General features: G+C 54.7%; 1 protein-coding gene across 1 annotated transcript in view; it reads right to left on the reverse strand.

Moving 5' to 3' along the window:
• Nucleotides 1–17,385, reverse strand: part of LOC306808494 (putative E3 ubiquitin-protein ligase MID2) — a gene marked incomplete at its 3' end in the record, with an annotated part of 41,523 nt that overhangs the window by 14,164 nt on the left and 9,974 nt on the right. The window contains 1 exon segment of the mRNA XM_079319135.1: nt 15,850–16,532. Within this exon segment, the coding sequence (XP_079175261.1) occupies nt 15,850–16,509 (660 nt within the window). The 5' untranslated portion in view covers nt 16,510–16,532.

Raw genomic sequence — 17,385 nt, forward strand, 5'->3', positions numbered from 1 at the left:
GATGCCTGAGTCTGCCTTGGGGCACACAGGCTGCTCTGGGAGGAGGAGGGGATGCAGAAGACCCCGTTTGAGGGGATGCCCACCTCAGTTTGAGGGTGTCACCAGTGTCACAGACACAGCCCTGCCAAACCCACGTTCTCTGACAGGAATGCTTCAGAACAAAGCACTCCCCACCTGTTGCACTGCTTGTCAGGAAATGATATCCCATGAATATTTTAAACTCCAGAGCTGGAAGAGGATCCCTGAGGTGGTTCATTTATCTGCAGGTAGAAGTGCAGTCTGGGGCTTTCATCTGACTGCAGCAGCCCCATAAACACAGCCCCTCTCTGCACAGATGGGTAATTGGGGGCTACTGAGCCAGGAAAACTTGAATCACAGGCACAGGCAGAGCACTCATTCCTGAAAAACCACTGCCTCCTAAAAATACTCCCAGCTTGTTTGCAAGCCTGGAAATTGCTGGCCAAGGGCAAGTGAGGCAGGAGCAAGAGAAAAGAAGAAATGGAATAAACCCAGGAATCAAACCCAGGAGCCTTGGCCATGCAGAGGGGAGGGATAATGGGAAAGGCAGCTGCTGCCACCCCCTCTGCTCACAGCCCAACATAATAAATATCATTTCACTACAGCAACCAGCATTTCACTTGCTAATTACCTCCCTCCTCAGCAGCGTGGCTGCACCGAGGCTGCAGCTTTGAACTCTCCCCAATCTGCTTTCATCTTCCCTGGTGAGCTGAGGGCAGGGTGGGGGGCAGCTCTGAAGCACACGTGCCCACCCCCCATCAGTGCCCATTCTCCAACAGTGCTGCCACCACAAACACACACAAACCCCTTCCCCAGCACAGCCCCTCACACACTCCTCTGTGGCACTGCTGAGGGGCTGTCCTGGTGCCAGCCATGGTTCCCCCTACCCCTCAGGGACCCCAGACCCTGCTGCCCACCCCCTGCACCCCAGCAGAGCACACATGGAGTGTTTCCATCTGTCTGATGTGCACAAATACATGCGTTGGATGCCTGCATCACACCAGCTGGTTATTTTGTAGGTGTATATAAATTACAGCAATTACAGGGGTTGGGTTTTAATTGCTTTATAAAATGCCTGTCATTTCCCCAAACCTCCACCTTCGGTCCTGAAATGCAAATAGGTGATTTCTCCACAACTGGGGGCACAAGTGAGAGGAAGAGATAGAAAGGCCTTGAGCAGGAGTCACTGTGCTCTGTGGGGAGAAGGGACTGGGTCACCAGGGCTGAATGCACCCATCCACAGGGCCAACCCCTCCCAGGGAGCAGATGCCAAATAAACCCATTCCCACCCCTTCACCTGCCAGGAACAGATGCCAAATAAACCCATTTCCACCAGCCAGAGGAGAGCAATCACCCAGCCATGACCTGCAAGTACCACTGCTCATGTTTGTTCACTTATGGGCACAATGAGCAACAACCTGATTTTCCTTTTCCTGCAAACACCAACCAACCACTTGAACTAAGCATGGACTTCTCTGTTTGAAGAAGGCATCAGGGTTGCAGGCTCAAGACAATTTCAGGAATTATAAATAAATAATGGTGTCCTACTGGAGCACAGCAGCTCCCCATGGTCACACACACCTGAGGCTGGGGGGCTCCAAGCCCCCAGGGGTTTGGGAGAGCCTCAGATCTCCTTCAGTGTGAACCTGTGGGTGTGGGCTGGCAGGACCTGGAGGAGCTGGGAGAGCCCTGGGGAGGGAATGCAGGGGGTGAGAGACCCAGAGACTCAGCCTGGCACGGTGGCACAGAGGGTGTCCCCTGGCTCTGCCTCTCCCCAGACAGATTTCTGCATTTATCCTCATGGGAAGGCAGCCAGAACTGCAGAGTGACAGCTCCAGGGCTTTCCTCACTGCCCTGCTCATCTGGAATAATTTCCAATAACAGAGGTGAATCCCTGCCCTGATCCTCCTGGGCACCACACAAATCCCATGTGCACCCACAGCCCCATGTGCAGGCACACAGGCTCCAGGCCAAACCAATCCAAACCCACTCCCTGCAGTCCAAAGCATCAGAAGCAGCTCCTGGGTGCAGCAGGGTACCGAGCCTCACCTGGACAGGGCAGGGGATGTCTGGGATCACTGAGGATGCACAGCCAAGCCTTGGGGCTCAGGATGTGCTGCCAACTCCCAGCACGGGCAGGATCCCTGTCCTCTGGCTGCTCCTGGGGCACACAGATGTCACCAGGATGTGGCCCAGGGCAGCAGGAGTGTGCCAAGGAGCTCCTGGGGCAGCTGCTCTAACAGCACAGTACTGTTGATATCATGAGGCAGCTGTGGCACCTGGCTCGGGGCATGGCTGGGCTCCCACAGCCCCCCAACACCCAGAGCATCCCAGACACCAACACCCACCTGAGGCTGCTGAAGGAAATCTGGGATCTGGGGAGCACTGGTGCAAATTCTGACCCACACTCCATGAAGAGAGTGTCTGTGGCAGCAATGAAGATGCAATTCAAAGGGAATGCACAGAGCGGGGAGCTCAAGGCTGCAGAGAAACTCATGGAACATTCATGTTCCCAAAGAACAGCTGCCTCCATTCAACATCAAAAAGCTGCTTTGAGATTTTCACCAGATAACGGGTTTATCAAAGATTTCCTAATCACTTCATTCAACTCCTATCTCACTCCCAAACCAAATTAGCAAAATTCAAGCAGAAAGTAAGGAAAGATCCTGAAGGAGGTACCTGCTCCCCACTCCCTCACTATCCTGCAGTCAGGACTGAGATCTGCCTGCTCCCAAACTGAATGGGAAACACAAAGTGGCTGCGAAGCAGAATTCACACCAGGGAGAAATGGCTTGAATAACAAATACAAAATTAGCTGGGGAGTGAGGCTAAAGCTCCTGAATTGTAAATTATGGCAGGAGAATTCTGCAGATATCAGCCAGACCCAGCACCAGGGGTCAGTGACAAGTGACAGGGTGACACCAAGCCTGACTGGTGCTGTGAGATGACAGGACCCAGCTTTACTGATCCAAATCACTGCAGAACAGTTTAATCTAAAATGTTACACTGCAGAACATGGCTTTAATCTGAAATATTAATTGGTAATAAAAGCATAAATGATGTCTGCAAACGGCTCAGGCCCAGCCTGTGGCTGCTCTGGTGCCTCACCCTCCTCGTGCTCCTCTGCCATGTCAGCCCCTGGCCCTGGATATTACTGAGTATTGATTATTGGGTATTGATCATCAATTAACCCAGCACCTGGGAGCTGGGGGCAGGCAGAGCCTGAGATCACACAGTACTGGAAGGGGAGGGATGAGGGATGAGGAGGAAGAGGAGGAAGAGGCTGTGGTGGGTGACAACGCCCAATGCTGGGGAGGGACCATCCAATAGGAAAAGCTCAGTGAGAAACCCAAAGGGAAGGAAACCACCCTGCCTGCACTCATTTCAGGGCTGTGACACCACATGGGGGCTGTGACACCCATCCCCAGAGCGGTGACACTCATCTCACAGCTCTATTTTGGGGGGCAGGACCTTCCAGGGATTCCCTCCCCCCAAGGCAGAGCCCCAAAATGGGGAGGATCTCCCAGAGAAACATCCCTTGGTGGCAGTGCCCCCGAGAGCCTGGGCACGTGGGGACAGTGTTAATGAGGATTGCAGCAATTAGAGCAGCACACACAAACAATGGGGGGAGATGCCACGGAGAACCACCCTGCAGGAACAGCACTGACAGCACGTGTTAAACACACACCTCATTCCCACTGATGCCTCCAGTGCGTTAATAACTTGCTAATTACACTGATAGAAATAGCAGGATTAATTGTCACCAAACATCAGTGTCAGTGGTGGAAGGCATCTGCAAACCTTGCATTTCCAGCAGCACTTGGGCACCGGGGCTGTCAGAGAGAGCTGGGGGCTCCCAGAGGCTCCTGGTGGCACCTGGCAGCACCTGACCCCGATGTCACCCCAAGGACAGCCAGGACAATCGTGGCCATGTCCCCACACAGCCTTGGCAGCCTGATCTGCTTTGCATTGACAAGGGAACAGCCAGGCTGAAGGACACAACCTGCAACTTTCCCTTAATGCCCCACACCTGGCTGCTCCAGGCTCCCTGCACACACCTGGGCAGGGAGCAGTGCCCAGGCTGGCATTGTGCGGCATGGTGTGGGCACAGCCCTGGCTCTGGCTCTGGCTGATGTGTGCTCATGTGCAGGCAGGTGAGACTGTTCAGACCTGTTTGCAGATGCTGAGATAGAGGCACTGGTACAAACTGAGCCTTGGGGGGAATGCACCAACCTGGAGAAGGCTTTAACCCCTTGTGCCCACGCAAGCAGAGAGTCCCAGCCCTTCTGCCTCTATCCCTCTGCTCTTCTGCTTCTGGAAGAGTAAACAAAATGCCTAAACCACCAAAAAGTCACTGAAACCATCACCAAGCCATGGCACAAACAGCATTTTTGGAGTTTCTCCTGTGGGCAGAGCCTGGGTGCTGCCTGGGGAGCCCTTTTGCCCCTGCATACACGGGGTGCTGGAGGGGACATTGCAGAGATGTGGAGGCGACCCTGCCCTTCCAAAGCCTTTGATCCCAGAGTCCCAGCACTGAGTGGCTCTGTGGCTGCCACAGTGCAGATCCTGGCCCAGCCAAGCCAGGGCAGCTCCCGCTGCCTGGCCAGGGTGACTCTGATGGGCTGAGCCCCCAGCCCAGGGCTCCTCCAGCCCATCCCAACTCCCAGCCCTAGCTCACCCAGCCCATCCTGGGATGAGTCACTCCAATGTCTTAGGGCAATGGGGAGATGCCAGGGCAGGTTTTCCCTCCTAGAGCCAACAGCCCTGCTGCAGTGCTGCCCTGGGGCTGGGCACAGCCACTGCTGCTGGCAGGAGCCCCAAGGAGCCCCAGGGCAGGCCAGACCCCAGCCCTGCCTCCAGCCAGCCCTGCTGCCCTCCTCACCCCTAGAACCACCACATGAGCACCCCAGAGCTCCCTGCCCCTTCCAGGCTGCTGCCCACCTTCAGGAATGAGAGCAGGAGCCAAGCCCAGCCCAAGGCAGGCTTCTCCAAAAGTTACAACATCTAGGAGCACACAGGGGAGGGAGCCCTGGGTAAGTGCTGGTGCCAAAAGCTGCTCCAGCTGCTCCAAACCTGGCTAAAGCTGCACCCAGGACAGTGCAGAGCTCACTGCTCCAGGAAAAATCCCATCCATTTCTGGTACAAGGCAAGGTTTCCTTCTCTCCTGGGCACTGGGAAGGAAGCAGATCTGCTCTGTGACACAGCCAGGAAAGGGGAGCCTGCAGCATTGTGGGCAGGAGCCAAGGGCCACCCTTGAGGGGGTGCCATGGGGGCAGGGCCACTGTCACCCCCTCCTCACACATGCAGACCATGCACAAGGCTTCCAGGGTGGACCAAGAGCATCCAGCTGTTTCCCTGGGGGATCCCAGAAGAATCCAGCTGTTTGTTTCCCTGGAGAGCCCTGTCTCAGGCTGGAGCCTCCAGCACTGGTGCAGCAGCAGGACAGGGGCTCTGAGGGGAAGCAGCAGCCCCTGAGCCCCCTGTCCACCCCTGCTGCCCAGTGCACCCCCCTATCCATCTGGGGTGGATTCCATTCCATCCCAGTGAGTCAGAGCCCCAGGGAGTCATGGGGCTGCCTGGAAAATCCCAAGAGTTCCAGAGGATAAACAAACACCTTGTGGCTTTGCTTTGGTGTTTTTTTTTTTCTCCAGGCCTTTGGAGTGGATTTGAGTCAACATTTGAGCTCCTCTCCAAAGTCTCAGCATAGCACACATACCAGGAATTCTGCACATGGAGAGAAAAACAGGAATTCTGCTCATGGAAGGAAAAACAGGAATTCTGCACATGGAGAGAATAACAGGAGTTCTGCCCAAGATAGAAATTGTGTGAACAGCAGGAATTCAGGAACAACAGGAGTTCCCAATCCAGGAAAATCACAGCCTCTCCTCTTGGTACCCTTGGGCACCAAGCTCAGCTGCACCAGGCAGGACACCTGGGCCATCCTCTGCAGCAGATGCTGAGTTATTACAATGAGGTACTGAGGCAGGAATCCTGCAGGAATGCTGCTCCCTGCTTGCTCCTGCTGCCCCTCTCCTGCTCATCCCTCATCTCAAAAGGCTCTCTCAGCCCTGAGCAGGGTCAGTAACCCTCCCAGGCTGATCCTCCTGGCAGATCCCAGCCCTGAGGGTCACCCACTGAACCCTGATCTAATCTGCTTTTCTTCCCTTTCTCCCCCCATCAGCCCCCTCATCTGTCTCTGAGGCTGCCTTTGCCTTGGGAAGGTTTTGTTCCCTCTGACACCAGGGATTTATGTGCTGGCAGGGCTGCACAGCTCCCACCAGAGGCCTGGGCTCTGAGCAGCCCCCTCAGAATTTCATTTCTGTTTTTTCACAGTGGTGTTTTACAGCAGTTAAAGTGCAGCTTTTGAGCACTAAATCACACTGGAGGCGTGTGGGATCCCTTGGCTTCCCCCAGGCTGCACCAAGCTCAGCCTGAAGGATGCACTGGGCATGACTGGGATGTAAATCACCCCAGAGTGTCATGGTGATTTCTGCCCATTCTCTGGGTTCTCCCTGCTCCCTCTGTGTCATTCCCAGCAGGGAAGGGCTCAGTGCCAGGGCTGCCCCCTGCTCAATGCCAGCTGGGGTGGGAGCATGGGAACCCCACGGGAACCCCATCCTGGGGGGCTGGAACAGCCCCTCCTGCCTCTGTGGGACTGGGGATGTGATGGGATGGGGACTGGGAGCAATGTTGGATTTGTCTTTACAAACAAGCTCTAGATCCGCTGGTAGATAAAACCAGCACTGAGAGATAAAAAAACCCAAAAGAATAGGATGGACGCCACTGACTGATTAATGGGAAAACATCTTTGCCTTTACAAACAAACTGTAGGTTTGCTGTTAAATGAAATTGGGTATTGGAAGATGAGAGAAGCAATGGGGAAAAACCATGAATTCTGTAAGAATAAAAAATGCAAAGGGAGGGTTGTACATTGGAGGGGAATCTCAGGTGTCAGGTGTTTGTGCCTCTCAGGTACCTCAGCAATGGGGAAAGAGAGAGGGAAATGTGGATGGGAAATTGGGATAAAAGGAGGCTGAGTCCATCAAAAATCTGAGAGACCCCAGGGGATGCCCCATGGCCTCTCCCTTTACTGGAATAAAGCAAAAGGACTCCTCTGCCTCCTGTTTGGACACCAACCCCTGGTGTTTTGGGTTCATTCTGCTGACAGTGTGCTTCCCCATCACCCAGGTCTCTCTCAGTGCCCCCAGGGGCTTTGCCCACTCTGCTGCCAGAAGCACAGAGCTTGGGGAGTGATGAACAAGGCTGGCCTAGATGAACCCAAAGGTGTTTTCCAGCCTCCACAAGGCCATAATGCAGTGACTCAGTGTCCCAAACTCTGACCCCAGTGCTCACCCCACACCCCCATCTCCCAGGAGTCACTCATGCACTGTGTTAATTAACCCTGAGGAGAATAAAACATAACTCAGCATCAGCCTGAGGCACAGCCCCCATCTAGCACAGCCCAGCAGAACCCAGGAGCAAAGCAGGAGAGAATCAGAAAAAAACCCAAAAAAAACCCCAAAAAACCAAACCAAGCCAAAAACCAACCAAACAAAAAAAGAACACAAAAAAACCCACAAAAAACCCCCAAATAACCCAAAAACCAAAAACCCCAAAAAACAAAACCCCCCAAAAAATAAAACCACCAAAACAAACCAAAAAACACAAAAAACCCAAAAAAACCCCCCAAACCCCCAAAAAACAACACACAAACAAAAAACCCCAAAACAAACAAACAAAAAAAAAATCCCAAAACCAAAACAAATAACAAAAAAAACCAAAAATGAAGAGAAAAAGCAGGAAGAAAATGGATTAAACTCCAGAGTTCAGGGAGTGACATGTTTAATTGCTAATGTGGCTTTGGGATTATTCTTTTCTAAGGTTTTTTTTTACCAGCCCAGCTGGTCTCATTCTCTAATACCCAGCAAGCAGCAAACAGATTGTGGGAGACGAGTTGTGCTCTTTCTGCTAATAAATAAATAAATAAATAAATAAATGCAGATCAAAGCAGTGAAAAAAAAACCTTCTGGTAGATTTTTTTTTTCCCCCCTTCTGTTTCCCAACTGGTCCTGAACATATTTCCTGCTGGGACTGACAAGGAACACTGTGAAATTCATCTCGATGAAACAGGAATGCTGGGGTTGAGCAGGGGATGGTGGAGAGGAAGGGGCTGAGCAGATCCAGCCCTGGGCTTCCCAAGGGGGGTCCCTGATGGGGATGCAGCCCCGAGCCCCCCTGGCACCTCCCTCCTCCACCCTCTTCCCAGGCTGAACTTTAATACACATTTTTTCCCAGTGGCCACATTACCACTGTGTGGGAAGGGAAACAAGAAATTTCCCTCTCATTCCATCAGGAAAATAGATAAAAATGAGCTGAAGACAAGAATTTCTGTTTTTCCAGGGTGTAACAACCATGCTGCACCTGAGGGCAGCAGGGCTCAGAGATGGTGAGGAGGAGGAATACAGGAGGAACCCCAAACTGCAGGTCCTGGCCACCCCCAAAGCACAGGCAGAGTTGTGGGGATGTGCTGTGGGGTGAGCTGAGCCCAGGGAAGGGGAAACACAGGGAAAAACATGAAATGAAGAACAGCCTTTGTCTCCAGAGGGAGCATCACCCAAACACAGAGAACAAATTCCTGCCTGAGCCCAGAACTGGGTCCAGAACTGGCACCAGCCAGCCCAGCAAGGCTGGCCACCTCTGAAGGGAGAGGGAATTCGCAGGGGAAGTAATGAGAGGGAATTCCCAACGGAAATAATGAGAGGGAATTCCCAAAGAGAAATGAAATGAGAGGGAAATCCCAAAGGGAATGAAATGAGAGGGAATTCCCAAGGAAAATGAAATGAGAGGGAATTCCCAAGGGAAATGAAATGAGAGGGAATTCCCAAGGGAAATGAAATGAGAGGGAATTCCCAAGGGAAATGAAATGAGAGAGAGTTCCCAAGGGAAATGAAATGAGAGGGAATTCCCAAAGAGAAATGAAATGAGAGGGAATTCCCAAAGGGAATGAAATGAGAGGGAATTCCCAAGGGAAATGAAATGAGAGGGAATTCCCAAGGGAAGTGCTCTGTGCCACTGCATCCCCTTCTCAAGCACCGATCTCCTGCTCTGGCCTGGCTTGGCACACTGCACACAGAGCAGCAGCTCCTGCTGCAAGCAGCATTCCCAAATCACATTGCTAACCCCTGCCCCAGCTGCTCCCCCACACCCTCTCCAGGATCCTCCCACCTCCTGGGACTCTGTCAGGAGTCTTTGCTAACAAAGCCACTGCTGCTGAAGCAGATGAGGCTGAAGGGAAGCTGGGGCTCTCCTGCCCTTAACCCAGCCATCAGTCTCCTGAAACAGCAGCATCCCTCACTCCACCACGGGCTCAGGCTCCCCAAGCCCCTGGCCCAGCTCCTGCCTGCAGATGCCACCAGGAACACCCAATAAACCCACAGTGCTCCACCCAGCCTTAACAAAAAATGGTTCCACACACCATTCTCCAGGAAAAACACTGTTCTGAGCAGCATGGAAACACTCAGGGCGAGCTGTTCTGGGATGAAGCCTCACGAACACACTTCAGGAGGTTTGGGTTTTGTCAGGCTGCAGCTCCACTACCCCTGAGCACTTGGACACAGAGCTGGGGGAGCTCAGCAGGACATGGCTCCTTCCTCAGAGGCCAAAGAAGGGGCTGTTTTTCCATGTTTTCCATTTTAGTGATTTTTATGGATCAGCCCAGCACGAGCAGCAGGCTCCAGCCAGGACACAGAGCTTCATCCATCAGGCTCTCTTGTTTTCAGTCACCAGCATCACAAAAACAAACAAAGACAGCCCCTGCGTGCTCTCTGTCTGGCTCCCAAAGCCCCTCTGGGCAAACGAGGGAGGAATCTGGATTTATGGTCTGATTCCCAACCAGGACCGCTGCTGGGCATGCTCCCATCAGAGCAAAATCCTCTCCAAACCCAGCAGATAAAGGCAAGGAGCAGGAAATGCCCAGTCCATGGCACAGAGACTGGGATGGCTGAAACTATCCCTGCTCCTCCCAGCAGAGCCAAGGACATGATCCCTGCCCAAGGGCCACAGGCACTGTGAGCACCCAGCCCTGCAGCACCCAGGGCAGGACACCTGCAGGACAGGGCCCTCCAGCTGCTCCAGATGTGCAGGACAGGGCTGCCCAGCTGCTCCAGATGTGCCCTCCCAGCCATGGGCTCCCAAACAGCACCAGAGCTGCAGGAACTCGCTCATCTCAGGAATTTGGGGACAAGCCTCTGCTTTGTTCATCACTGACCTGCCTGTTGGATCAAACCAGGTGGGCTGGTCACAGAATACTCTGGGGTGGAAAAGACCTTTGGGGTCAAGTGCAAGGTCACAGGAGCCACGGGGAGCAGTCTATCTGTCTGTCTATCTGTGCCCAGCCCCACAGCAAGGGAGGGCTTCCCTAGAGCCTGAGAGCACAGAGCAGAAGCTGGGACTCTGTGGGACCAGCCTAAAGCAGGTAAGGAACCCCACTGCTCTTTCCCAGGGTCCCCCAGATCCATCCCCACCCCTGACATAGGAGGATTTATCAGCAAGTGTGCTGCCACTGCATATTGATTTCTACAAAAAGGCACATCCAACTGCTTCAACTGGATATTCAAAATTGTGCTTTTTTAAAAAAAACCACGTCAGCTGTCAAGGTAAAATCACTTAATTACACCTGTCATATGTTTCACAGACTAATGTGATTATAATAGCAATATTCAGTATCACAGAGCAAGGTCTGGGGCCTGCTGAGAAATTCATCTGACACTCAACTGCAAGCCAAAGCACTCAGAGCCCCTGGATGTGCCTGGGAGCTGTTTTCCAGGGAGGCTCAGAGCAGGAACCATGAGCAGAGCCTGAGGAGAGGCAGAGTCCCCCCAGAGCCCAGCCAGCAGCATCAGCTCATTGCCACTCCTGAATATTCACTGTGCCCAAGTGCAATATATCCTGAATATGGAACAACTCGGGGCAGGAGCAGCAATCCTCAGGGCAGGAGCAGCAATCTCAGCAGAGCTGCTGGTTGTTTTGGGAATGGGGGAATGCCAGGGAGAGGCACAGCACTGCTGCTCCTCCACTTCCCACCCTGCAGGGGCTGCAAGAGCACCCAGCCCCATGCCCCCTGTGCCCCCTGTGCCAGGCAGGCTCAGCCCACTCCCCCCAGTGCTGCTGCCCAGCCTTCAGGCAGGGCTGTGCCCTCCAAAACTGCTGGCTGTGCATATTTTTAAAGCAAAACTAGATCTTATTTCCCCTAAATGAGGATGCCCAGAGCAGAAATAGGAAAAACCCAAATAAAAGAGAAAATGCAGCAAAATGCAGCCACTGCTGGGGAGGGATGGACTCACACCCTGCACAGCCCCTTAGGGCAGGAGGGACTGCTCAAGGCAGGACAACAGACAGGTAACCACACCTGCACACAGGTAAGCACAAACACAGGCACTTGGATCCAGAAGCTGCCATCTAACAAGAACCCCACTGCAAAGCTTCCTTGTCCCCAGAGAGCCCAGACTCCAGCCCTGCCACCTCCCAGGACACAAAGACTAGGATGGATCCTCCAGCCCCATCCCAAATACTGGGATTTTCAGTTCCGTGCTTTCATTTCCCAGCTCAAGCTGCTCTTGAGACAGCAACATTGAAATTGTCTTGGATGTGAATGTAGGTTTGGAAAAAGTGAGAGAATAATCCAATCAAAGCAGTGCTGCAGCTCTGCTGTCTCAATATCCATAATAGCTTAGTTATTACTAAGGAAAAAAAAGGAAAACCCTTCCTAAACATAAGATTTCTGGGAAGCAAAGCAAATTATCAAAGATGCCAGTGCTCAGTGCTGGCTCCTGGCCCCTGTGCCCCCAAAACAATCAATGTCTGAGCAGGGATGAGGATGCTGTTCTGGGTGCTGGGGCACTGAGGGACACGATGGGGACCCTGGAGTGTGTCACAGTCCCCTGCTCAGGGAGGTCACTGGGTACCCAACTAAAAACCCTCAAAACACCCAGAGCTGGGCAGCAGCCCCTGGCTGAGCTGGGGGACCCCAGAGCCCCCCTGCCCACCCTGCTGAGGCTGCACCCCCTCCTCCCTGCTGCAAACAGAGCAGCCAGAGCATCCCTGGCTCAGGGACTGAGCACCGAGCTGCTCCTGCTGGAACAGCCACCATCTGCTGTGTGGGAGGCTCAGCAGCCACAACTGCAGCCCTTGTCCTCAGCTGACTCCTCCTGGTGTGAAAAACAGTCACAGGCAGCAGAGCTGCTGAGAGCCCGTGGCAGGGCAGCAACCACAGGCAGCAGCAGCCTGGCTCACCCTGCACTGCTGGGATGCACCCACAGCTCCCAGGGGAGCAAACCCCACTGGGACTGGGGCTGAGGGCTCTGCTCACCCCAGCACTGTCCCAAAAGCCCTGGGATGGCTGCCAGCTCTGCACTCTGCAGCACAGGAGGCTCTGCTGAGCCTGCTCTCCCTCCCATGGGAGGTGACAGGCTGGGATCCCACCTGGCTCCCTCTGCAGCAGAGAGGATGGGAATGGTACAAACACCACTCTTCTCTTCCTTTGGTGTATTTCCAGCCTGCCAATCTGCAGCAGCTTAGCAGCAGCAAAGGAAAAACCTCCTCTGAGCTGCCCCTTCCCTGGCTCTTTACAGGGAGCAGAGCTCACAGAGCTCTGACAGCAGCCAATAATTAATGCAGAATCCTCTCCTCAAACACTCCTTCCAGCAGCCAGGGATGCATGGAGGGAAGGATGGAGGGATGGAGGGAGGAGCTGCTGAGCTCTGTACCCAGAGCTGCTCCTGTTGCACCCCCAGCACAGCCCCAGCCCTGCCAGGACCCAGCACTGCACACAGCATGCTAATTACAACTTTCCAGCAGTCTGAATTTATAATTGGCTGAGATCTCACTTGGCAGATAAAGCACTGCTGTCCTGGGCCCTGGCTGTATCTAGGTCAGGCCAATAGTTTTGCTCTTAATCTACACACAGTTTTAATTTCACCTTTAATGTCGACTTGCAGCCGGTGAGCTGAGCCAGCAGATGACTTCTGCCATGGGCTGTGCTCAGCAGCTGCACCCTGCTGAGCCCAGAGAGAGGGACAAGGGGCAGGGACAGGCAGATGTGCCCAGGCTGCTCCCAGCAGAGTGTCAGCAGTGCCTGCTGCACTGGGGACAGAGCCACAGCTGCAGCTGGAAACCCTGGGCATGAACCTGCCCAGGGGAAAAACAGAGTGCCAGCACATGCACCCTGCCACCCCAGCTGCTCAGAGCTCCTGGGCACAGTCCAGCACTCTGCCCCATCCTGCCTGGCACCTGTGTGCTCCCTCTCAAACCAGAGCACTGCTCATGCTGGAATTGTCATTCATGACATAAACAAACAGAGCTGCACAAAATAAACCCATCACACGCACTAAAGGGATTAAAGATGGCTCTTGAAACATCTGGAGGTGTGCAATACAGAGTGCATGGATCACTGCACAGCATCCACAGGGAACCAGGCTGCTGGAGGCTTCAGATGTAAAACCAGCTCAGGAGAAAGGGGAGCACTGGGAGGAGGTTTCTCACTTACACACACCAGTCCAGTTCCAGGCACTCAGCTCTTCTAAAGAGACAAAAAAAAGTTCCCCACCAAAGATTTCTGTGGAAAGCACAGCCCTTCTGACAACAGGAAGTTAGTCACTTCAAAAACCCAATTTTCCATCAAAAAAAATCTAACTTGAAAGGCGTTCCCAGCCTGCTCAAGATGCGGGATCAAAGCCAGGGATTAAGTGCATCTGCTGACTGCTGCTGCCTGTGAGCACTGTGGGCTCTGGAGCAGCCCCAGAGGAGGGGACAGAGGGACAGAGCCCTGCCCTGGGCCCATGGCAGGCACTGGAACCCTCAGACTGAAGGAATTCAAGCATTTCAGGTACTTGAAAGGATTTTCATCCCTGCCAGGCAGCACAGGGTGGTCGGAGCTGGGACTGAGACCATGCAAGGAGATGGCACAAGAGGCGAAAGCAAACACTGGTCCTGCCCTCCATGGCCAGAATCACCTCAGACTTACTGAAAAGGGAAAAGAAGCATTCTGGCAACCTGCAAGGCCTCCTCAGATGGATCTTCCTGGCTGGAGCAGGCAGGAATATTCCAGGGTTTCCATTTCTCTGCCCAGGTTTTATTGCACGCAAACACACATGGTCACTGCTTTCGAAGGTTTCCAATTTGCTAATTGAGACATTTCCTCATGGAAAAAGAATGTCCTGGAGCAGGGACAGGGCTGCTGGCACAGCTCTGCACAGCGGGGAAGCCTAGGTAAGGATGAGGAGATGGGAGCTGGGCAGGCAGAGCACTAACCCAAAGCCAAACCTGATGGCTGGAACAGAAGGAACAAACAGCCAGGAGCTCCCATCCTCTCCTGGTGCCATCAGGGTGTTCAGTCCCAGCACTGGGCAGCTCACAGCAGCTCCAGCAGAGTTTGGAGCTGGGGAGGTGGGACCCAGCCCAGGAAACTTGACATCTAGGAAGATTTCCTTCCAGGCACCAGCTTGTTTAAAAACAAGGAGGAAAAAAAAATAATCTGGTCTGCAAGTGTTCTGTGCTTTTGCTGGAGCACTGAAGTATTCTTCCTGCCCTCAAAATACATGAGAGCAGAGAGAGGGTTTTGTTCTAAACATGAACAGGTCAAAGATCCCAGAAAAGCACTTCTGGGGCAGAGTGAGCCTGGAACATGAAGGGAGAAAGGCCAGAGGAAGCGGCAGCTGAGACAGGCGTGAGCAGGGCTCTAATGGGAACATGACTGCTGCCACAGCCACGGCCCAGCAGTGTCACCTCAGCTGGCACCTGCTGCAGGTTCCTTCCATTCAATAAAAGGAAGGAGAAGTATTTGCAGGCTCATTCAGAATGCACGGGGGGCAGAGAGGGATTTCAAACTTCACACAGGTCAAACACCATCCACGCGGGTTCAGACCACATTCCCTGCAGCTCTCACATCAGCACTGATTCCCTGCAGCCTCAGCCCCCAAATCAGGATGATTTCCTGCAATTCCAGCTCCCAAATCAGGGTGATTCCCTGTAATCTCAGCTCCCAAATCAGGGTGATTCCCTGTAATCTCAGCTCTCACATCAGCACTGATTCCCTGTAATCTCAGCTCTCAAATCAGGGTGATTCCCTGCAATCTCAGCTCCCAAATAAGCACTGAGTGCTCTGGATCAGGATTGATTCCCTGCAATCTCAGCTCCAGATCAGCATTGATTTCCTGCAGCCACAGCTCTCACATCAGGACTGATTCCCTGCAATCTCAGCTCTCAGATCAGCACAGTGCTCTGGATCAGCACTGAGTGCTCTGGTTCAGGACTGGGTCCTTGCAGACCCATCTCAGGATCAGCACTGTTTCCCTGCAATCTCAGCTCTCCCAGATCAGCACTGATGATTGCCTGCAGCCCATCTCCCACCCCACACTGATTCCCTGCAGCCCCAGCCCTGGATCAGGACTGACTGCTCTGTTTCAGAACTGATGACTCCCCGCAGCCCCAACTCTCACACCACACTGACTCCCTGCAGCCCCAGATCCAGCCCAGGACTGAGTGCTCTGTATCAGTGCTGATTGCCTGCAATCTCAGCTCCCAGATCAGCACTGATGCCATCAGCCCCAGCTCTGGACCAGGACTGACTGCTCTGTTTCAGCACTGGTGATCCCCTGCAGCCCATCTCCCACCCCACACTGATCTTCAGACCCCTGTGGCTCCCACCTCCCACCCCAGACCCCTGTGGCTCCCCTATCCTGATCCCTAGAGTCCCATGGCTCCCTGATCCCACACCCATCCCCGGAGCCCTGTGGTTCTCCCACACTGATCCCCAGAGCCCCGTGGCCCCCTCACCTTGAGCTTGTCGAAGCGCTCGCTGAGCGAGGCCACCTGGTGCTCGCGGTGGCGGCCCACCAGCTTGCATAAGGCACAGATGAGCTGCTCGTCGCTGAGGCAGTACATGCTGACCCGCTCGCCCTCATGCTCCAGGCAGGCCAGGCCGCGCAGCTGCGCGTCGGGCACTGGCTCCAGCAGCCGGTGGCTGGTGAAGGGTTTCTTGTTGGGGTGAGTGGCGCGCAGGCAGCGGTCGCAGTAGGACACCTCGCAGGTGACGCAGGTCTTGACGGCGTCGCGGGGCGGCTCCTGCTCGCAGAACTGGCAGGGCACGCGCTCGGGGAGCCGCTCGCCCCCCGACATGGCGCGGCCTGCGGGCCGCCGGGCCTCGCTCGGGGAGCCGGGCCCGCTCAGCGACGCCTTCTGGAAGCGGTCGATGATGTTCTGCAGGGTCACATTGCGGCGCAGCCCCTCCAGGCCGCGCGGGCTGAGGGGGATGGCATGGCGGCACGTAGGGCACTGGAAGGTGGGCGCGGCCTCCAGGCCGTCCCCGGAGCAGCTGGACAGCAGGATGCGGTGGGCGCAGCTGAAGCACAGGCTGTGGGCGCACGGCAGCAGCAGCGGGTCCTCAAAGAGCTCCAGGCAGATTGGGCAGGTCAGCTCCGACTCCAGCGTGTCCATCTTCAGCGAGCACCGCCCTGATCCTGCCAGGAGAGCCGGGGATGGGCCTGAGGAGCCTGCAGGGATGGAAAGCAGAGGGGTGAGGGGCTGAGGAGCCTGCAGGGACACAGAGCAGAGGGGTGAGGAGCAGATGTGCTGCTGGGCTGCTCCTCTGCTCCCCTGGGGGCTGGACATGTCACCCCAACACCCTGGCAGCCTCTGCAGGCTGACACTGCCACCTCCAGCCCCCAGGCACAGCCTGGAGCCATCCCGAGCCTGGGGTCACAGCGGGACAGGAGCCACAAGGGCAGGACGGGAGAGAAGCAGCAGCAGCTTCTGTGACACTCCCAGCCCAGCCAGGGCAGGGCCTGGCCCCTAAGGCTGCAGACAAAACCATGATTTCATGTTTGTGTTGGTGTGTGCTACCAAGAGTCCCGTGCAGCAGAGCACAGCAAACCCCTGAACGTCCCCTCCAGCAGCTGCAGGCTGCTCCTGGTGAAGGGGAAAGGCAAATCAAGCTGTGGAAACTCTGAGCAGAGCAGCCCAGCAGCTCCTAACATCCCATCCTCTCCCTGCTCCTCCTAGCCACTGCTGTTTGGAGCAGGGTGGGGAGGGCAGAGCAGCGAAATTTTGGTGGGCAGAGTTCCACTGCTGGCTGTCCTGTGCTGCTCCCCACAGCAGCCAGGGATGCCTAAATCAGCTCCAGCTGCAGGCAAACAACACAAGCTGTATTTTTAGCTCCCTTCCCTCGCACGAGGCTGGAAAACAGCTCCCAGCAGGCAACTCAACCTGCTGCTCCCAGCTGGGATTTGCAGAGCCCCAGGAGCTGCACCCAGTGCTGCTGGGCTCTGCCAGCACCTAGCACGTCCCCAGCAGCAAGCAGGGACCAGAACTAGA

Source organism: Erithacus rubecula (genome assembly GCF_903797595.1).
Source record: "Erithacus rubecula genome assembly, chromosome: 15".
Taxonomy (NCBI): Eukaryota; Metazoa; Chordata; class Aves; order Passeriformes; family Muscicapidae; genus Erithacus; species Erithacus rubecula.